The following is a 21,349-nucleotide window of genomic DNA, read 5'->3' as shown; positions in this document are numbered from 1 at the left end:
GGCCCCAGTTCCAACTTCCAAAATTTCTATTGCCCATCACAAGGCTGCAGAGAAGTGTCTCTATAGAAGTTATAGAGACACTTCTCTGCAGCCTTGTGATGGGGAATAGAAATTTTAAACTCCACTGTGGCAGAGAATGATGTGAATGACCAAAACAAACTCTGTAAAGTGCTGTGGAATGTGTGTGACATATATAATTAACTTAATAAATAATTAATGATGAGCTGAGGGAAGTCTGATTGAGTTGTCAAATTGAACCTTCTCAGAGGGAGTTAGAAATACATAATTAAAAATATTTTTTATAATTGGAAGTGCTACCTGAATGATTGAATCTGCTGTTCAGTGCAACACTACACAAGTTAATGGAATAATGCAATCATTTCCATATTGCTCCACTATGGAGGTCACTCGAATTCACAATTTGTGAGGGGAAACTCTGCGTGCGAGTGGGGGGGGGTCATTTGGGCAGCGTTTGGTTGACTCACAATGCTGCGAATTTCGCAGCTTTGTGAATAAACCTGAATGACCTCCTAAGAGAGAACAATGGCTTTTTGAGGTTTTCTATTTTCATTGAATCTAGATAGCAATGAAGAGGTCAGATAATGTTCAGAGCGGAGCTTGCTATACATCACCTCAGTGTGGATACAGAAAGTTTGGTGGGACACTTTATTCTCTTAGGGGGGTAGTGCACTTTTATACTGACACATAAATTAATGCCAATAGAGTGTGATGTGAAAGTCATCGTGTGTGCGACATGCCATCGGGTCCGTTGCGCAGTCCCGTGTGCATTGGACCATCATGCAGGTCTGACCTCCGACTCAGAACCCCTTCAGATGGTGGGGAACAGTGGTCGCATGCGATACATCATGGCCCTTATTCAGATCTGATCGCTGTACAAATTTGTTCTCATAATGGGCAAAACCATGTGCACTGCAGGTGCGGCAGATGTAACATGTGCAGAGAGTATTACATTTGGGTCGGGTGTGTTGAAACTGAAATCTAAATTGCAGTATAAAAATAACGCAGCCAGTATTTACCTTGCACAGAAACAAAATAACTTACACAAATCTAACTCTCTCTATACATGTTACATCTGCCCCACCTGCAGTGCACATGGTTTTGGCCATTTTGAGAATAAATTTGTACTGCGATCTGATCTGAATAATGGACAATTTGTGAAAGGACTTCATGCAATGTATTGCATGCAGTCATGCCACCTGGGAAGGTCCCGGGCGGCTCCCAGGGGATCAGATGGCCATACACTGCTGAGACACATCTTGGAATATGACATTTCGTGAGAACGACTAAAGGCCCATACACACTTGACGATTTTCAGCTGAAAATCGGTCAAAACAGCAGTTTTGAGCGATTTTCGGCTCAAAATCGCCTAGTGTGTATGGCCCAGAGATTGCCCACTAGCGATGATGCGCGCTCCCGCATCATCGCTAGAAAAGTGGTTCATCTGCTGGTTTTACCAGCAGATGTGGCGATGATGGATGGTTTTTCATCCATCATCGCCGTGTGTGTACGCTGCCGGGCTGAAAGTTTAACCACTTTCAGCCCAGCGGACTGTCCCGCTGCCCCCCCCCCCCCCGCCCCCTCGCCTGTCATACTCACCCTGTGCAGGTCCGCGCCGCCCCGCTCATCACCAGGCTCCGTCTGGTCGGCTGCTGCTGCTCCCCGGCCAGGCCAAACACCCGGCTCGCCCCGCCCCCTGCCATGTTTAACACGGAGCAGACAGCAATGCTGATAACTTCAGTTATCAAGGTGTGATGTGACATAAGTACATTCTGGGCTAAGACTTTAGATTTCACATTATGTTATGCAATAATACAAAATACGGAAAAGTCCTAAATCCAAAATATTTCTGTTCACAAGCATTTTGGATATGGGAGATTCAACTCTTACCAATGAACTCTACAAGGAATACTTGAATAGTGGCCAGCCTAGGAAGTGGGCATAATTAGCACACTACAGTGTGCCTCATACAGAGTGCAGTGTATGTGCTAATTCTGACATATACAGAGCTCAACAATCACAATAAGCCAATAGAAGTGACAGCAGAGCCAGCCATGCTAAATATTCTACTTCTAGATGTGGCTCCATTCTACAATCCAGGATCCCTGTTCTAATGAGCATAGGAGCAAGTCCATGAGTCTTGGGGGGAAGGTAAAAGAACTTAGCACCAGCCCTTGGTACATGCTCTTGGGTACTTAGCTGTTACAGATGGAATGTTTCTTGCCATCACTATCAGAGGCAGATGGCCTGTAGCTCTTTGAAATAATAGTATCAGCCTTTAGTACAGCACTAGCTGCAGAACTAATCCGTGCAAGCCTAGTTTATTGAGGGACAACAACATAAGGGAATGACTCGTTCCTGTATGACAATTTATTGGCGAACTGCCACCTAAACAATTGCTTAGTTCTGTGAAGTGCAGAAATCATCCTGAAGGACTTTTATCCTGACAAATTGTCCCTGCAGCTTAGATTGTGATGAATTCAGAGCAGGCTCACCACTTGGCTTGTTGTATACATCGATGTTTCCAACATCCAACCTTTTGTTGCCTCTCGCTGAGATACTTTTGTGACTCAACAATGATTTTCTTGTGGTTTTTTTATGTCATGTTCAGTGATTTAGTTAGATTTTGTTATTTGTTTTTCTTCTTTGTGTGCGGCTGTTGTATTTATCAGAAAGCGGTTTATGTGGCAATGGAGCAGAATTACATGCTGAGTATTCTCTCTAAAACTGAAGAATTTTCAGTTTGCACTGCATGCCAATGAATAATTATTAACATTGCTCCAAAAGGCTGGCATCCATTGAGCTATTATACTAAAAAAAACAAGCACTCTTGATATATAAGGGAAGGCAGGGAAGCAGTAAAATAATACAGTCCTCCTTTTCTTGGCCGTAACATCTAACAAGTTAAGGTTGAGTAATAACTGGCAAGGACACTAAATTGCATGTGTTAGACAGTCAGTGCTGAGCAGTCATTAAGCATTGTTCTCCCGTTCTGTGATCTCATTTCATTAATTATTTGCACGGCAAAAGAAAGCTTAAGTTACAAATATAGTGTTTTGTGAGTGATTTTTTAAGCACTCCCTTCCAGTCCTTCTGTTTACTGCCATAGTCACCCACATTGAAATGTCAGAACTATGAGAAAAAACGGAATCTTCTCCGCTGCCTCAGGCCACACAGATGATGAACATAATTTATCATAAAGAATGTTTATTTACATTTTCTGCAAGAAAGGTAAGTCAACGGAAATAATGACTCATGCATAGTATGAAATCCTTGTCCTGGATGTTAACGAGCCTACTTTAATATTAAGTCATTGCATACTACAGTTGTGACGTAAAAAATTTTGTAAAAAAAAAAAGCAGAATTACTTTACTGTATAGCAGCTATATCATTTTGTCTTGCAACCAATTTTGGTAACTCTAGGAGTTCCAATACATGATTGTTTCATATTGTTGATATTTATCTTAATTTTAGATGTGATGTAGGTATTAGTAGAGATCTTATATTTTATGTTGCGCATATATTGGTTTTTAAATACAGGGCTTGTGTACTTTCTTTTGTGACGGCACTCTGATGCAGCACACTTTCATTTTACATTATTTTAAGATATTTGTATATTATGTAACCTACAGTGCATTGTAATATTAAAGTCTTCTCAAAACCATTTGGTTAGGTCACTTTGGGAAATGAGAATTTAGATAAAACAAAATTAAAGTATGTTTTTAGTAAATAGAGAGTTTGGTTTTGTTAAGAGAAAAATATTGTCACTATAGGATTAGGCAGCTGTTGCCAACTGTAATTATCCTGCATGCATACCTCACAACATGACCCGTTCCAGGAGGGACAGAATGCTCTGTTACGGGACTTCCTTCTTAGTCATGTTGGGACTCGGGTATGTGCATGCTTCTATGGCTGATAATGCTGGTACTTGCAGTCCTACCAATGTTGCCCAACCTGTATAAATCATTATAATTCCTTACTATATACTATAGGACTGTGCTGTGTCTCTCAATACCTCTTATTTTTAATGACCTCTAGCACAGAGGCAGTTAAGTTTTGCTTTTAATCTTTCTGGCATGTTGGTGAGTGGTATGGATGTATATAGCTGCATTAAGGACACTGTAACAGGATGTACACGTATGTAATCAAATCACTTGCTGAAATGCAGTCATGGGAAGAGTCACAATGATGATACATCTATATTCTGAGTCTGACGGCACTCAACAGCCATAGCAAAGATGCTCAGTTGATATCATATTTATGTTGCTAGAATTAACACTAACTAGAATATGACATGTGGGGTGACATTTAGTAGGATGAGATTTTTAGTAAGGTTCTGAAATCGCACAAAATTGCATTTTTTGAAATCATGAATTTTTTTTTTAAACTGATGATTTAATGGAATGTGAATTGAGGCATGAAAAATGCGATAAAGTGCGAATTTCAGTGATGAAAATGTGCGAATTAATGCCGGTCCTGGTTTTAGAAATTTAGGAGTCAAAAAACATAGGGGATCCCCAGAATTTCTAAAACCAGAACCAGGCTCAAGGGCCAGTCCTGGTTCTCAAAATACGGGGGACAAAATGAGTAGGGGTCCCCCATATTTTGGCAACCAGCACGGGCCAAAACAGCTAACATGGTAATGCCTTAGCTAGGGGAATTTTTTTATGCAAGTTCCCCTGGCCAAAGCATTCATCCCCGTGGCTGGTCAGCCTGAGTGGGGATCCTCCAATAAAGGGATCCCCCCTCCAGGGTAACCCCTGCCACTCAAGCCAGGGGATGTCCCTGGTGCCCCAGGGGACGGTGGGCACTGGGCTGATAGATGGTTAATAATAGATTAAACTATTGTGGAATGATGTGGAATGATTGTTTACATTCGTGGCTCCTTCCACATGCTGGAGGTTAATCCCACCCACCAGCCAATAAGGAGTGGCCTTTGGCTGGTGGGTGGCAGTGGCATAACTATGTTGAGGCAGACCCCGCGGTTGCTTGGAGGAGCCAGCATCAGCGGGGTCTGTTGGGCGCCCTTAAAATTCCCAGCCTGTGTGCTTGCTCCCTCTTGCCAAGGACATCAGTGGAGGATGCGAAGCGGGGAGAGCACCACCACTGTCCGGCTGGCGCCTCCATGCTGCACCACATTCTCTGCCGTGCGGGGCTAGCTCCCAGCACCATAGACACTACCATCCGCCCAGGATGTTGGCGGGCAGGAGCCGATTTAGGTGGGGGTGGCAGGCAAGCATTTTTTTTCTATGCTGCATTGCCGCGGGAGTCGAGACCTCTTTCAAATAGTAACAGCTGCAGCTGGCACATACAGCGCAGCTGCAGCAGCAGGAGTAGCTGGAAGCTGCAGAGCAGAGCTCCGTCTCCTCCCGCTCTGCGAGGTGCAGCTTCCTTCAACCTTCCATTTACCATTCCTCGAGGCGGCTTCTTCACCGGGACCGGCACCAGGAGCACTTCCCGGTCAGTGCCCGCCGAGTGGGCATATTCCTGAACAGTAGGCTCTGGCTCCCACAAACTAAGGTGAGCGGGACGGAGGCAGTTGGGGGGCGGGCGGGGTTTGAGAAGACTGGAGGTGATTTAAAAGGCAGAAGGCTGTAGTGAACTAAGTGCAGGGCAGCATCACCTTCTGTCTGTGGGTTTGTACATAATGCAAGCTGTGCTTGAGGGGCTAGAGAGAGAAGAGGCTGACTGTGCTGCTAAATCTAACCCTACTTCCAACGGCAGCCTAATCTTCCTCCCCTCCCACAGCCTAACCTCTCCTCTCACATCCTAAACCTAGACCTTCCCTCCCACATCCTTAACCCTGACCTTCCCTCCCACATCCTAAACCCTGATCTTCACTCCCACACCCTTAACCCTGACCTTCACTTTTGATTTTACACATGTAAAATTAAACATATACAGATATTGGGTTTACAAATGAGTGGATCGTAAGTTTCCAATTATGTTTTTTGGTAGAGCCAACCTTTAGCGGCGACATCTCCCCCCCCCCCCCCCCCCACACCCACCCACACACACAATTTTATCTGCAGCAAGTAAACTAGACAATCATTATCTGGCATGGCTGATAAACATGGCTACATATATGTTATCAATGATTACATTCTGTAGTACTGAAATCTTTGAAATCACAACTGGGCAATTTCAATATAGGGTTATTTTACATTCTCTGACTTGGATACATACTGATCCCTACCCAACATGTTACTCTATATCCCAAGGGGACTTTCCATGGAGGAATGCGTGGAGGTACAGATGGCGCCGGGCTTGTCTTTGCTGGGGATGGCGGAGGACTCGCCACCCGCCATCCCACCCGCCATCCCCCGCCCCGCGCCATCTGTATGTCGGAAGGGGACGCGCGTGCACGAGGTGCACGCGCGTCCCGTTCCGACGGTGCTTTTCCCCGGGTCCCCGCCGGCTTCCCCGGGTCCCCGCCGGTCCACACCGCCCCCCCCGCAGCCCCCCGCAGCCCTGTCGGTCTCACTGAAGCTGAGGACGGGCAGGACTGCACCCGCCGCGCCGCCTCGCCGCCCGGCTATTGAGACGCTCGTGCGTGGGAAACGCACGAGCGTCTCATTCAGCCAGAGCGCCAGATTGCTGGCGGATCGCCAGGGACACGGTCCTGGCGCTCCGCCAGCAATAATAAGGCCGGCGCCATCTGTAGCAGTATAAGTTCAAGTCAGAGAAGCGCTTGGAAGGGTTATTGTTATTAATAATGTGTGTGTATGTATATATATATATATATATATATATATCCACAGAAAATCTGCACCTATTGCCACTTTAGCCGTCACTGTGGTGCTCACTCCAATGGAATGAATCCTATACACAACAGAAGTAAGGAAGAGGGCACTCACCGTTGAGATGAAAAAATCTTAGAAGAGTTTAATGATTATAAGGCATGTTAACGTTTCGATCCCCACCTGGATATTTGTCAAAACATCAGCACAAGGTACAGAGTGATCCTTTCACTACAACCACACCAGCCATAATGGTCAATCAGCAGGGTATATATAGGCACATGGGTCACATGGGCTTATGATCAACCAATCGTATCATTGATGGTCAAAAACAATATTTAGAGGGAGTATATCGCTTATAAAAAAACTATGAGTATGAGTAATAAGGTACCCCAGCGTGTTCAATCACACAGCATTATTGCCATAATGTTATAAACAGAGGAAAAACACAAATTAATAAATACAGACTCCGTACCGGACGTATCATGCGTTCCAAAGCCTTGGAACGCACGGCCATGACCGGAAGTGACAACCGCCGGCATTATAATATAAAAGCGTCTAGACCCGTCTCCCGCACCGGTAATGGAACACACAGCCATGACCGGAAGTCAGGGCTGCCGGCTTTTAGTACTGTGGATGGAGTCTGTCAGAGCAGCAGCCGGAAGTGATGTGCGTTCCATTCTAATGGAACGCACCTCCATAATCTCATTAGCGGGGCACAGTACTTCAAGAAAAGCATATAACACGTTTAGTCATTATATCTTAGGACATCGGCGTCCTGCGGGTGTACCTTTGGAGGGTACCCGGCAATATATCTCCCTGCATCCTGTGAGTGTCGGAAATTGTAAATTATAGTGTATATACATATATATATATAGGATGCAGATTGTTCGGCACTCTGTTTATAAAAGGACAACTGCGAGCTGGTGCCTTCCTGTGAAAGTAGTATACAGACAGTATCCGCGGAAGCCTTAGACAGGTAGAGAACAGGAAATGAGGCGGCACTCAGTCGACTTGTATAAAGTAGATTTTTATCTGGTGTTACAGATTAGATACATGCGATATCCGTAACGTTTCGAGACTACATGAGTCTCGTCTTCAAGACGTGCGCTAGAAAAGTGCAGGGTGCATTGTGCAGTGGTATAGCATTCTTGCTATACCACTGCACAATGCACCCTGCACTTTTCTAGCGCACGTCTTGAAGACGAGACTCATGTAGTCTCGAAACGTTACGGATATCGCATGTATCTAATCTGTAATACCAGATAAAAATCTACTTTATACAAGTCGACTGAGTGCCGCCTCATTTCCTGTTCTCTACCTGTCTAAGGCTTCCGCGGATACTGTCTGCATATATATATATATATATATATATATATATATATATATGCCCTTTACTCTTGTCCTTTGGACATTGGAGAGTACACATGCTCAGACTACACTAAGGGGACCTTTAACTTCGCCCCTAAAAACTAAAAAAGTGATTACATCATCTATCTGGAGGCTGGGAAATTAAAACACTGCTACCAGTTATTGTACCCTTATTTCGAACCTAAAAGTCAAATAAGGGATCATTTGTTGGAGGTTAAGGACTGAGGGACCCTGCCATAATTGGCTACCCTTATCCACTTAAGCTTAAATCACCCTTTTTGGGATAATATATTTTACTCACAAATGATTCATACTATAAGTATCAAACCCCTATTGAAGTCTCATAAAGAGACGAAACGCATCGGTACTTGGTATGATCTTAATACCAAGAGAATACTTCTATTCCAAGAGTATCTACTTTTTATATGTTTTAAAATAAAAGTTTTATATTTAAAAAGAAGTCTTGGTTGATAATTTTACAAAGTGGAAAGACTGAATTCATTTTATTGTCAAATTGTATATGGGCGCTGAATAACACTATTGGGTTGTATATATATATATATATATATATATATATATATATATATATATATACACACTAAACATTGGCACTCACCTTTCCTAGTTTTGGGGTGCCCTATGGCTTGTGACCACATTGTTTAAACAGACATTGTAGGGGCTCTGCACACACTTAATTAACTGATAATAAATAGTGGAGATTTGGTTCATGAATTGATCAATGCATTTAAGCCTGCAGCCCCCTTCACGGGACCCCACTTTTCTGCAGGTCCTAACACTATCGCTGAAAATGGCTACATTGATTAGATGATTAGTGACAGGTGTGTTGGTAACTGCTCACATATAAAAGCATAGCGTGCTGTGAGCTTTAGACCAGATAGCATGCCTGGACTTAAACATTGATGTGATACCTATGTGTATTGTAGCCATTTTCAGTGATAGTGTTAAGACCTGCAGAAAAGTGGGGTCCCGTGAAGGGGGCTGCAGGCTTAAATGCATTGATCAATTCATGAACCAAATCTCCACTATTTATTATCAGTTAATTTAGTGTGTGCAGAGCCCCTACAATGTCTATATATATATATATATATATATATATATATATATATATATATATATATGTCTAAAATAGAAAAAAGAAGCGCTCCATAGTGCAGATTATCCTGATAAGAAGTTTTATTCTTTAAAAAAGTTCCCAAGGTTCAGACAACAAGGGTCACGTACCACAATAGGCGGTATCAGTACCGCACATTAAAAGCATAAATCACAGTGTCTCACTGTTAGTTGGAGCGGTTACACTCTCCTCTCCGTCTCCGTCTCACTCGTTTGAATGACGCCAGGCCACGCCCCTACGCGTTTCGTCACTTCGGACTTCGTCATATATATATATGTTTGACTTGAAAACAGTTAATAAACAAATATATCGTCCGATGCTCTCAGTGCTGGCGATACATGGTCCCAAAGTCTGCAGCCGCCGTTGGAAGGTAAGTATATCTGCAGCTTCTAATTTCCCTCTTTTCTGTGCCAGGCCCTTGCATATGCCAACTTCTTTGCCATTTTCCACTCTCTACTAAACCCTTTGCATTTTAACTATGCCAGCTCGCTGCCTTTTCCAGGCATATATAGTTAGTTAAAAGTATTTACACAAACAGAGACACATCCATGAGCAGACCACCAAACCAGAACACTGGTCAAGCCCCCCACATTATTAGGTGCTGGCCACAACCCCTATTATTGCGCAGAATAGGCCCTTGATCATTTTTAGCTCCAGGTCCATTTAGACCTAAATCTGGCACTGCCTAACTGTTTCTCTTTTTAAAAAAGCCGAGTTTCTAGAGAACCAGTTAGGCAGTGCCAGATTTCTATGGGTTTGTTGTGATCATTCACTTTGTCTGATACCAAAATGTGGTATTGTATAACCTGTGTGTTTTATTAATGTCTTTTCTGCATAGAAAATTTGTTATTTTTAAACACTATGTTGAGTGCAATTCTATAATTAGCACTCCATGTCATTGAAGTCAGAGACATTCAGTATGGTCTTTGCACCACCCAGGCGGTGTCCTGTTCACAGCAGTGAGCTGTTTGTGAGCTAGGGAGAAATCTCAGCTATTGCTTTGTCCATAGATTGTAATGGGGCCTACACACTTAGCGATTCACTAGAGGCCAGATGCACTGAGCTTCAAAAGTGATAAAATGGAGAGTGATAAACAACCACAATTTAGATTTCAGTTTCAACACACCCCACCCAAATGTAACTCTTTCTGCACATGTTAAATCTGCCCACCTGTAGTGCACATGGTTGTGCCCATTTTGAGAACAAATTTGGACTGCAATCAGATCTGAATAAGGGCCTAAATCTGACAGCTCTGTCTCACTTAGGGGCAGATTTATTAAGCTTGGAGAAGAGATAAACTGGAGATAAAGCGGAGAAAAGGTAAAAGGAGATAAAGCACCAGCCAATCAGCTCCCAACTGTCTTTTTCAAATACAGCTGATTGGCTGGTGCTTTATCTCCTTTTACCTTTTCTCCGCTTTATCTCCAGTTTATCTCTTCTCCAAGCTTAATAAATCTGCCCCAAAATCCTTTTAAAGGGACAGATGAGGAAGGCTCCATCTGTATGTCAATCGCATATATTGGAAATATTTTTCACAATAAGCACAGTTAATGCAGCATACTTCTCTTTGTGTTCTTGAAGAATCAATTTGCCTTCCCAATATCAGTGCTACATGAACGTAATATTATTATGTGAATATTAATAATTGTGTATACAGTATGTTGGAGTGAAGGGTTACCTGGTGACAGATCACTAACATTTCCTTACTGGTTGCAGTAAATTCTATGTAACTAATAAGCAGGAACAGCAACTTCAGATTAGTGTATCTGAGAGTGCTGTGTACACACGGTGAGATTTCATATTTGATTTTGACTGTATAGTCAAGATCAAATCGGGATCGCATATACATCGCATGCTGATCGAACAGGTTTTTATCCTTTCGATCCTGAAGCGATGCCGATGCGTGCTCCCGGTCAGCACATATCGAATAGCCAAATAGACAAATGATTCATAAACAGAACTGATCAACTCCTATCATTTATTTTTAGTTATGTCTCATACCATTTTTACTTGTTTAGCCATTTACTTTTACATTTTCTGACTTTGGGGGTGATTCAGGACCATTCGTAGCATTTTGTCACTTTTTAAAGTTTAGATCATCTGGCCCTAAGACCCGATGGTGATACATGACAGAATGTAGTTTTGATATCTTTGTGTTTGTATTGTAGTCAGAACCCAGCCCTTCAAATTACCCTTTTTGTCAAGGGCAAGAGACCGATAAATTAAACATATCTTTTACATGGTTTCAGGAAATTTGTTTGGCTTGTCTTCCACGTATACCAGGAATGAGCTGAATCAGTTAGTATTTTCTCAGGTTAGCATTCTTAGAAGGCTTCCCCTGTGGATACTTGAGGCTACAATATTTCATACACATGAGCAATGTGTTTTCACTAAGATAAAGTGGAGAATCTCAGTCTATCTTGTCCCTTTGTCACCCAGTGGTTATATATTGCCTATTTCTCAGTTGCGGAGAAAAAAAATCACTTTCTGTTGGTTAAAACCTTTTGCTTGAACTCTTGCAGAATGTGTTGTATGTTTTTGCTGGTTTAATCCTTTGTTGCTTCCTGTGTTGGTATAAATGGACTGACCTCATATGATTATAATAAATGAAATACAGAGGGAATCCAGGAAGGCTCACAGTCAGAAATGTTTCAATACATTAGTCTAGCTTCCCTCAATCAGACAAACTACAGTATATAAAGTTTATTGAAGAAAAATGGAAAGATGTCCAGGAATCAAATAACGCAGCAGGTTTTCATTTTGTGAGAAAGGTGTTGTACTTCTCCACAAGGGAGGGGTACGGGTTGGGTGGCGCTGTGACTTGTGTTGAGTCACTAGCAGCTGCTGATTTATGTCGGGGTTGTCAAGCCCGAACTAGACAAATAGAAAAAAAGGGGGGGGGGGGGGGGGTAGCAGCGCTGGTTAAATGAAAATATTAATAATATTAAATTACAATAACATAAAAATGATGCAGATTGGACTGATTATACAGTTAAAAGAAAATACAATTTATTATGATAAGACCAAAATGGGCTTGATAAAACACAGGGAATATATCCTGGGGGGGTAAATAACACTGAGGGACTGTCCGTTCCTATTTCGCCTGGAATAAAAAGTCATATGGTGCAAAATTGCAATGAGTAAAATTGGGTTACCGTCCACCTGTAGACATGCTGAAGGGGTGTGATGAATCTCTCCCTGGGACTCAAGGCCCGAATCGTGATGTGGGCCGAGTCACCGTCCAGAGTAGGGGAGGCACCCGAGATGGAAACTCCCGGAGATGGTATTGGGGTCTTACAAGATCCGGTTTGATGTCCACGGTTAGGTATATCCCAAGTGAGGTCCACGGCTGGTCTGGAACAGTCCAATAAAAAGTAAGGGGGGCGGTTTGAAGAACACCTGACGCGTTTCGCCGTCTCAACGGCTTTATCAAAGGTTTTCATTTTGTAGCTTTTATCTGTTTATTGAGTTGTCTCTGTGATACTCCTTTTACACCAGAGCCTTGACCTGGGTTGTTGCCACTCCTCTCTGGGGGGGACATCCCAGGAGGCAAGGGCCATGTAAATGAGTAACCCGGGTCATACGACTCGGGGACCCATTTCCACCAATAGGGCGGAGGTGAATGGATTCCTGTGTGCGGCATTCATTCACCTCACAGAATGAAGCTGGGGGTGCACGGAGGCTGGGAGCAGCCCATCAGCTTTCCCGGGTGCTTTACCCCCAGCATGTCGGTTGGCGTTGCGGAGGTGCCGGCTGGCGGGTTTCCCGGCACATCTAGATGATATCATCTCCAAGTGCCGCACTGCACTGTCTATCTCTGCGGCAGAGGCGGAACAAGAGAGTTAAGGGCCCAGGTGCAAAAATATAGTCTGGGCCCCCCAAACACACACAGAAAAATGCATAGTGTTTTTTTTTGTTTGTTTCCTTCTAATTTAAAGCCCAATACACATTATGCCGTACACTGTAATGCTAATTACACATTCACACACCGTAATGCCCATTACACATTATGCTACATGTAATTCCCCACAGTACTCCTGCTTATAAGGTTAATACCCCAATTATTGCCCCTTACACAATGCCCCCAGTAGTGTCCATTACATATAATGCCCCCAGTAGTGGAGAGTGTTGGAGAGAAAGAGGGAGAGACAGGTGGAGACAGGGTGCTAAAGGGGGAGAGAGATAGAAAGAGAGGGAGACGGTGTCAGTGGAACAGAGAAAGTGAGAGAGAGGGAGGATGTAATAAGCAGGACAGACACTACCTGACTACAGCACAGGATGGGGCGGCATAGACAGAGAGATGGAGCACCATATGGGTGCATAGATGGGCAGACAGATGGATGGACAGAACACTATGTGGGGGGTATGGGTAAAAACCAGACCAGGACAAGACCCCCGGACCGCCGGACCAGACACCAAAATCTGCAGTCCAGAGCTTGTAGCGTCTGGTCCGGGGGGTGTCCTGTCCGGGGGTGTCCTGTCTGGGGGGGCTGCCTGTGACACCTGTCACCAGGGAAAGGAGGAGGGGGAGAATAAAGCCTCCCTGTATGGTCCGGGCATGTAGCAAACACCGGACGGTCCGGACCACACGGGGAGGCTGCAATCTCCCCTTCCTCATGTCCATGGTGATAGCTATCACAGGGACCCCCCCGGACAAGACACCCCCCCGGACGGGACACCCCCCGGACCGTACACTACAAGCCCCGGACTGCAGATTTTGACGTCCGGCGGTCTGGGGTTGAGTCCGGGTCCGGTTTTTACATAGTCCCCTATGTGGGTGCATTTATGGGCAGATGGTGTGAGGGCTCATAAACAGATGGAAAGAGGCATAGTTAGACAGACAGGTTGTCTGATGGGCATTGCCTCGACAGATAAGGGGGCATAGACAGACAGAGGGCTGGGTGAGGGAATGGTGAGCAGAGGGTCACTCAATGTACAAATACACTGACATCTCCCTCTGCAGGCCACCCCACCCATTCCCAGCCCTGACAGAAGCTGCCAACCGTGTGTTTGGTTCCACTCACTTCGTGTGTGCGGCTCCCCTCCTCCTTTCCCCGTATGCGCAGCTCTCCTCTTCCACTACCTGTGTGTGCGGTGCGCGGCTCCCCTCCTTCACTCCCCATGTGTGGTGCACGGATCCCCTCCTTTACTCCCCGTCTGCGGTGCGCGTCTCTCCTCCTCCCACTCCCCATGTGTGCGGCTGACCTCCTCCACTCCCTGTGCTTGTGGCTACCTCTGGCTGGTGGTCCACTGCAGCAACAGGGACAGGATGCCGGTCCCCAGCGCTGCTGCATCTGATGATGTAATGATGTGCTGATGTGCACTGCTTCCCGTCACTCTCCGTCTCCACGTCGCACATAAAGTAAACCTGGCACCTGCCAGCCACGAACCCGCAGGTTCAGGGTGCGGGGGGAGGGAGGAGAGAGAATAGCCTGCGCACGCACCGTGTCCCTCTGATGGCGGCTGATGCTCTCACACATATTTTTACTAAACGGGAACGGTGGCATGCCGGGCGGACGGTGACACTAGGCCCCTTTGACCCCTTGAGTCCCGGTGCAGTGCACCGTCTGCACCGGCGGTAGTTCCGCCCCTGCTCTGCGGGCAATAGGGACGCATGGGACTGCTCATCACCATCATATGGGCCATACACACGGAGCGATCCGTGCTTCTTTCCAAACGCTATCTAGCCAAATCACTTAGAAATGGGGTTAAAATTGGCCCGTGTGTGTACTCACCTTTACCATTATGGGGGTATTCAATCTTGGAATCCAACTGTCTGATTGTTCCAACAGTCGGAAGAATCCTGACCCATTTTCTCCAGGCTTGACAGTTTCTCGGCAGATGGAATTCAGTGTTCCACCTGTTGCATGCCGGCGAAAACGGCCGTTGATTGTCGAGAAAAGGTAGTGAATTTTAAAGTCCATGACTGTTTCCAACAAAACAGATCCGTCTTGTTTGAAAGTCGGATCTGTTTTGTTGAGATCCGCCTCCAATGCTATCGGAAATGGCAGCAAATAAATTAAATAGCTTTTGCCTTGATAGAGGAATCAATCAGAAACAGGTTTCTGAATTCACTAAAATATTTTTTTAAACTTAAAAGAGCATTAGTCTATTTTCTTTATAAGCTAAGAAACATCGGTTTGCTATTACACTGATTTGATCTATTTTTAATTACAAAAGCAATTATGTTTGTAGAAATTGTTTTGTCTTTAGCTCTCAGTCTTTGCACTTTAATTCAGTCGTTCACCATGCTTTCTGTCTAGGTGCCTCAAGATGAATGGAGCGGATATACCCCTAAGAACAAAGATGAGATTCCATGTCGACGAATGCGCAGTGGCAGCTACATCAAAGCCATGGGTGATGATGACAGCGGAGACTCTGACACAAACAGCCCTAAGCCATCTCCAAAGATTGCGGCACGAAGAGAGAGCTACCTTAAGGCTACGCAGCCATCACTCACAGAACTCACTACTCTCAAGTAAGACAGTTTTCTAGTCTAGATTGTAAGGTATGTCCTGTAGGACAGGAGGTGTCTCGCATCAACAGGAACTGTAATTGGCAGTGTTACATTCTGACAGAAAAGTCTAGCAATTTTGGATGCTGATTATGTAAGAAGTATTTCTACATGTATACTGTACAGCTACATGCTATAATATGCACAAAATAAGATCAACATTTCTTGTAATTAATCAGCGTGAATTCATTAATCTTTTGAATTAGGTCAACTATAAATGAAATTTCGTGCTGAATTTATTTACCAGTTATTTATATAGCGCACACATATTCTGCAGCGCATTCCAAAGAATATAGGAACATTCACATTAGTACCTGCCCCAGTGGAGCTTTCAATCTATATTCCCTACCACATATACATGCACACACATTCATTCTAGGGTTAATTTTGTTGGGAACCAATTAACCTACCAGTATATTCACGGATTGTGGGAGTACCCGGAGTAAACTCATGCAAGCACAGGAAGAATATACAAACTCCACACAGATAGGGCCATGGTGGGAATAGACCCCATGACCTCAGTGCTGTGAGGCAGTAATGCTAACCATTGCACCGTCTGTACTGCCCATTGCTATTGATTACATATTTCACAATAAGTATTCCTTAAATATGTTTTTCTTCTGAAGTGCAACTTGTGTAAATTGGTCATGCTAATAAATGACAGCACCAAGCTGAAACCTGCTTCTTAGGTAATATTTATATAGGTTGACGATTCCATTTATCATCTCTGCAGAAAAGTTTTGAAGTAGACAGGAATGTAATAATTTGTTGCCAATAAGCTGCTGATGATAAAATAATAATAATAATTATTATAATAAAAATAAATTAAAGAAATCTCCCATCCTTCCATCAATAATGAAACCAAGCACCAGTCTTCATAGTCTGGACTGATGACTGGCATGATGTGTGGTCCCTCTGCAACTAGCTCCTGGCAATGATTGGCTGGCCTGGTCACACTATAGAACTGGGTACACATTGTCCACTCATATCACAAGTTTGTAGCAGTTGTTTAGCACAGCCCCATTCTGAAACACTACCCCATTTTTATGCAATCAGATTGTAGGTTTTAGATTTCACTTCAATTTAGTGTATAGAGAGAGAGAGAGAGAGAGAGAGAGAGAGAGAGAGAGAGAGAGAGAGAGAGAGAGAGAGAGAGAGAGAGAGAGAGAGAGAGAGAGAGAGAGAGAGAGGGAGAGGGAGAGAGAGAGAGAGAGAGAGACATTTGCTTTTCCCTTGAATTAAATTTGCTGGGTTTGAGGTCATATTAAAGTGAAAAAAAGGTCAGTATGATTTATCTTATTTTCAGGCAATGTCAGGGTGAATAGAATTTGAATACAACCACTTATTATTATAATAATAATAATAATAATAATAATAATTATTATTACATGTTTATTTATACTTAGTGTTCTAATTCAAATTATTGAATTTAATATGAAATTATAGTATATGATTATTTTTATTTTCTTATACTGAAAAAAATACAGAAACAGAAATAAAATTATTTAGGTCACAGTAGACAAACAATTTTAAAATGACCTTTACAGAGCATAGGCCCTTATTCTGATCGGTGCGGATATTCCCGCATTCTTACGGAGCGGTCCGCACGCCACGGTGTTTTGCCGCGTGCGGCCATCGTCCGTAGAAACGCCCACGTGTCCTCCGCATTCGGACGGACTCACTCTTTAAGAACAGGGCGTGTTTACGGACGACATACAAACCATGCGTGTGCGGGAGAAACACTCCGATTCTGCACGGTATTACAGAGTAGTACAGAGTATGCTCGGGAATACCGCATCTGAACGGGAGCCAAGCGGTGCTACCGCCCGTAAGCGGAGTATTTACGCCAAACAACCCACTATGATGTATATTCTGCAATACATCACATGACCCACTTATTCAATTACCTATCCTCATAAAAAACTTCTTATTTGGAATTGGAATCAATTAGATGCCAATATATCCTTACAAGCATGCCTAACACATGCATTGCACACATTAACCCTTACAGCAATTGAAGTGCAATGGTTTCTATTAGACCCTGTGTAAAAGATTATAAACAATCTACACATATACTGTTTAATGTGCAAAGAAAACCAACAACTGTGAACTTGCATAAAACATTTATTATAAACCAAAATTAACATGTCAATCACAAAATATAAAATTATAAATTATATCAGGAGATCGCGAAGGTCCTGCAGATCTGCTAGTAAGAGCCTCAAATGGTGCTCCGCCCGCAGGAGGGCCCCAATAACTCCCTCATCTGCCGGTGTGGTGTCATCTGTGGGCATGTCAAAGGGGCAAAAATTAGTCATGATATTCATGCATACATTTCACATACTGCTACATAAATTGCACAAATGCTAGGTGACATGTGTATATATATATATCTATGTAGAGAGATAGAGACACACATAGATAAATAGATATGACACATACATATCTACATACATACACACTTATTTACTACATACTGTGTTTTTGTCCCTCTACCCTTTACTCTGCAGAAGACATAACAGTCATAGTGTTTCTTCTCAGTCACAACCCACCCATGACTAACCAATGACAAGCATGTCATGGCCTCCGTCAATAAGAACTTGTCACAATCTCCTCAGTCTAAGTTCAGTGATGGTTCGTGGCATGGGAGTTATGCAAATGTCAGGAATGCACAGTACACATCCTCCAAATCATAATTCTGTCTAAACCAACCTACAATTCTGTGACGGCAAAAAAACAATCTGAACTACAGGGGGTGTTTAGGTAGAGGAGGCTCCTGGGACACTGGCAACTTGTGACTCCATTCCAAGGTAGGCCGGCCCATACTCCATTTATAGCATACATCCTATAGTTTAGAAATAACATTCACCAACAATATAGATTCCACTATTTGATGGGTCATAATCAACGCTTGCAGCAGGTGAATTTAATCCACAAATGATCCACTCATCCCTTTACTCCAGGATCCTGTTTAACTACAACGGTTATGTGGCAGTCAAAATGGAGCTCCAAGCCATCCCACAAACCTGTGTAATTCAGAGGTGTCCTGGATGAAAGGGATGCCTTGGACACCCCATCTAACCCGTACCTGTATCTGTAGCTACCCACTTTGGGGTCTGTATTAATAGTATTGTAACAACATTTATCATCACCAGTGCTACATAACAAATACCAGTACAACTACTTCATGAATGATGCATTATGTAAACATACCGATCAGATGTGACTCCGGGGCCTGACATGCCTCCTCCCCCTCGGAATCGGACACCTCTGGGGCAACCGTGGCCTCCTCAGCCCCCTCCTCCGCCAGCTCCTCCGCCACCATCACCTCGTCCACCTCCTCCGCCACAACCAACTCCTCCACCACCACCACCTCCTCCTCCACCTCCTCCTCCACCACCACCACCTCCTCCTCCACCTCCTCCTCCGCCACCAACACCTCCTCCTCTGCCACCAACTCCTCTTCCACCTCCTCCACCACCACCTCCTCAGGCACCTCCTCCTCCTCCACCACCTCCTCCACCATCTCCTCCACCATCTCCTCCACTTGCTCCTCCAACATTTCCTCCTCCTCCTCCACTTGCTCCTCCTCCACCCTTGCCGCCACCTCCTCCTCAGGCTCTTGCCCCTCCTCCTCGGCCAGGGCTGCCTCGGCCTCTTCACGTGGCTGTCGGGCTCGGGCTCGTGCTGTGTGGTAGAAAAAAAAAATCATGGTCAATGTCGGGTCATTGGGGCACATGTATTAATCCATAACAAGACATACATGGAAGGGTGATAATGATGGCAAACGATGCTGGAAAGTAGCTCCTTACTGTTAATGGACTCCAAAATGTGACATTTAAAATATTATGTGATTGTTAGTAATTTGTTCAAACATTACAACCCTGGCATTTATCAATGTGTAACACATATTAGATCTGGCACATTGTATGCATCAGAATCATCAATGCTATGTCATTACATATAAAAGCCACATGACTGCATGTTAACCAGGAAGAAGCACACATAACAGTCTATGGACTTTTAAACCCATGGACACCCACTTATCATGAGACACATTTTATTGTTTCTATATGCTATGTTGTAAGTGCGAAATTTCATAGCTAAAATACTCACAAGCAGCTATTTCGCCCCTAATTTGCTGTAACAGCTGGGGCTGGCGCCTGCGGAGGTCCGACCAGCGCCTCTCGAGCTGCCCGATGCTCCTCCGCACCCGAGTGCGGGCGTAAATCCTGCGCCCTGCCGCAGCATAGGCCCGGCGTTTATGCCGGTTGCTGATAAAGGGCCCAGCACGGCCCAGCCTTGTCTCCATGACGGAGACAAGAACCCTCAGCTCCGCAGGAGAAAACGGGTCTGCCCTTCGTGTCTCCGCCATGTTAACAATGGCATCAATCAACCAATCAGGTGGTGGCATTGGTTTATCACAGTTATTTGTGTTAATAACTTTATTGTTCATCTTTACATGAGCAGCGTCTCTGCGCCAACACAAATGGTGACAAATTCGCATGCCTTCAAAACAGTAGTGCTGATGTATGGCAATGAACAAATCTGATATATATAAAACACAGTGTGTATGCACTTAGCAAATCCAATGACGCCTCGCTCCGCCAAGCAACGCGTGCTATAGCTTAGCAACGCATAGCTGTACTTAGCATTACTTACTCTATGCATCTATGTGTATGCGTACATTTATGTTTAAAAGACACATACACATACTTGCAGGTATCCTGAGTCCAGCATTATACACCAGCGCTGGCTGCCTGGCTGCCTGCCTGGGTGCCTGCCTGCCTGCCTGCCTGCCTGCCTGCCTGCCTGCTCCTTGAAATGTTTAAACATGTTAATAAATTCAAATATCATATATATATATATATATATATATATATATATATATATATATATATCTGCAAACAAATCATACATCAACACAGGAAAAAATCCCCAACACATTAGAGAATAAATCAATGTACTCACCAGTCATCAGGGATAGTATCAACTACAATAATGAAGATATAACAAACACATAAGATCCCTTGTAGAAGGTATAATAATGAGCACATTTATTGTACTTCCCCCAAAACTAAGCACATATGATAAATATCTACTATTTCTTTGCCATTAGGAGGGCAGGCTGGATAATTGTCGTTTTGTAACACTGACAACTACCACACTGTACTTATTTGAAGGGGTGATTTTTACAAGAATTGGTGTGTTCTGGTCAACTAGATAAAATGTACCTGAAGTATCTTTGCGCCACAGAGTCCCGCAGCTGGTATCCCCTCCGGCATTCAGGGGCGCGGGATGGGCGCATGGGCGGATCTTGCGGCTCAGATGGTACCTCCCACTCATCAAAGGGTATCTCACGCCGCACAGCAATGTTGTGGAAAAATATACACAGGCCCACGATCCTCGACACCATTTGAGGCGCATACTGTAAGTCACCACCAGTGCGGTGGAGCACTCTAAATCGACCCTTTAAAAGGCCAATTGAGCGCTCCACCACTTGCCTGGTGGCAACATGCGCCCCATTGAATGCCTCCTGTGGGCCCGGTGCTGGGTAGCTGTACGGCGTAAGTA

At 44.1% G+C, this 21,349-nt stretch overlaps 1 protein-coding gene across 5 annotated transcripts in view; it reads left to right on the top strand.

Moving 5' to 3' along the window:
• Window positions 1–21,349, top strand: part of DLGAP1 (DLG associated protein 1) — a 519,677-nt gene that overhangs the window by 306,526 nt on the left and 191,802 nt on the right. For all 5 annotated transcript variants that reach the window (XM_083187577.1, XM_083187573.1, XM_083187574.1 and 2 more), the window contains one exon: window positions 15,525–15,739. In XM_083187577.1, the coding sequence (XP_083043703.1) occupies window positions 15,525–15,739 (215 nt within the window). The remainder of the gene's footprint in view (window positions 1–15,524; window positions 15,740–21,349) is intronic.

Source organism: Crinia signifera, chromosome 5 (genome assembly GCF_055691185.1).
Source record: "Crinia signifera chromosome 5, ASM5569118v1, whole genome shotgun sequence".
In the NCBI taxonomy this organism is placed as follows: domain Eukaryota; kingdom Metazoa; phylum Chordata; class Amphibia; order Anura; family Myobatrachidae; genus Crinia; species Crinia signifera.
Note: the sequence above shows the minus strand (reverse complement) of the source record. Positions and strands in the feature narration are given on the sequence as shown.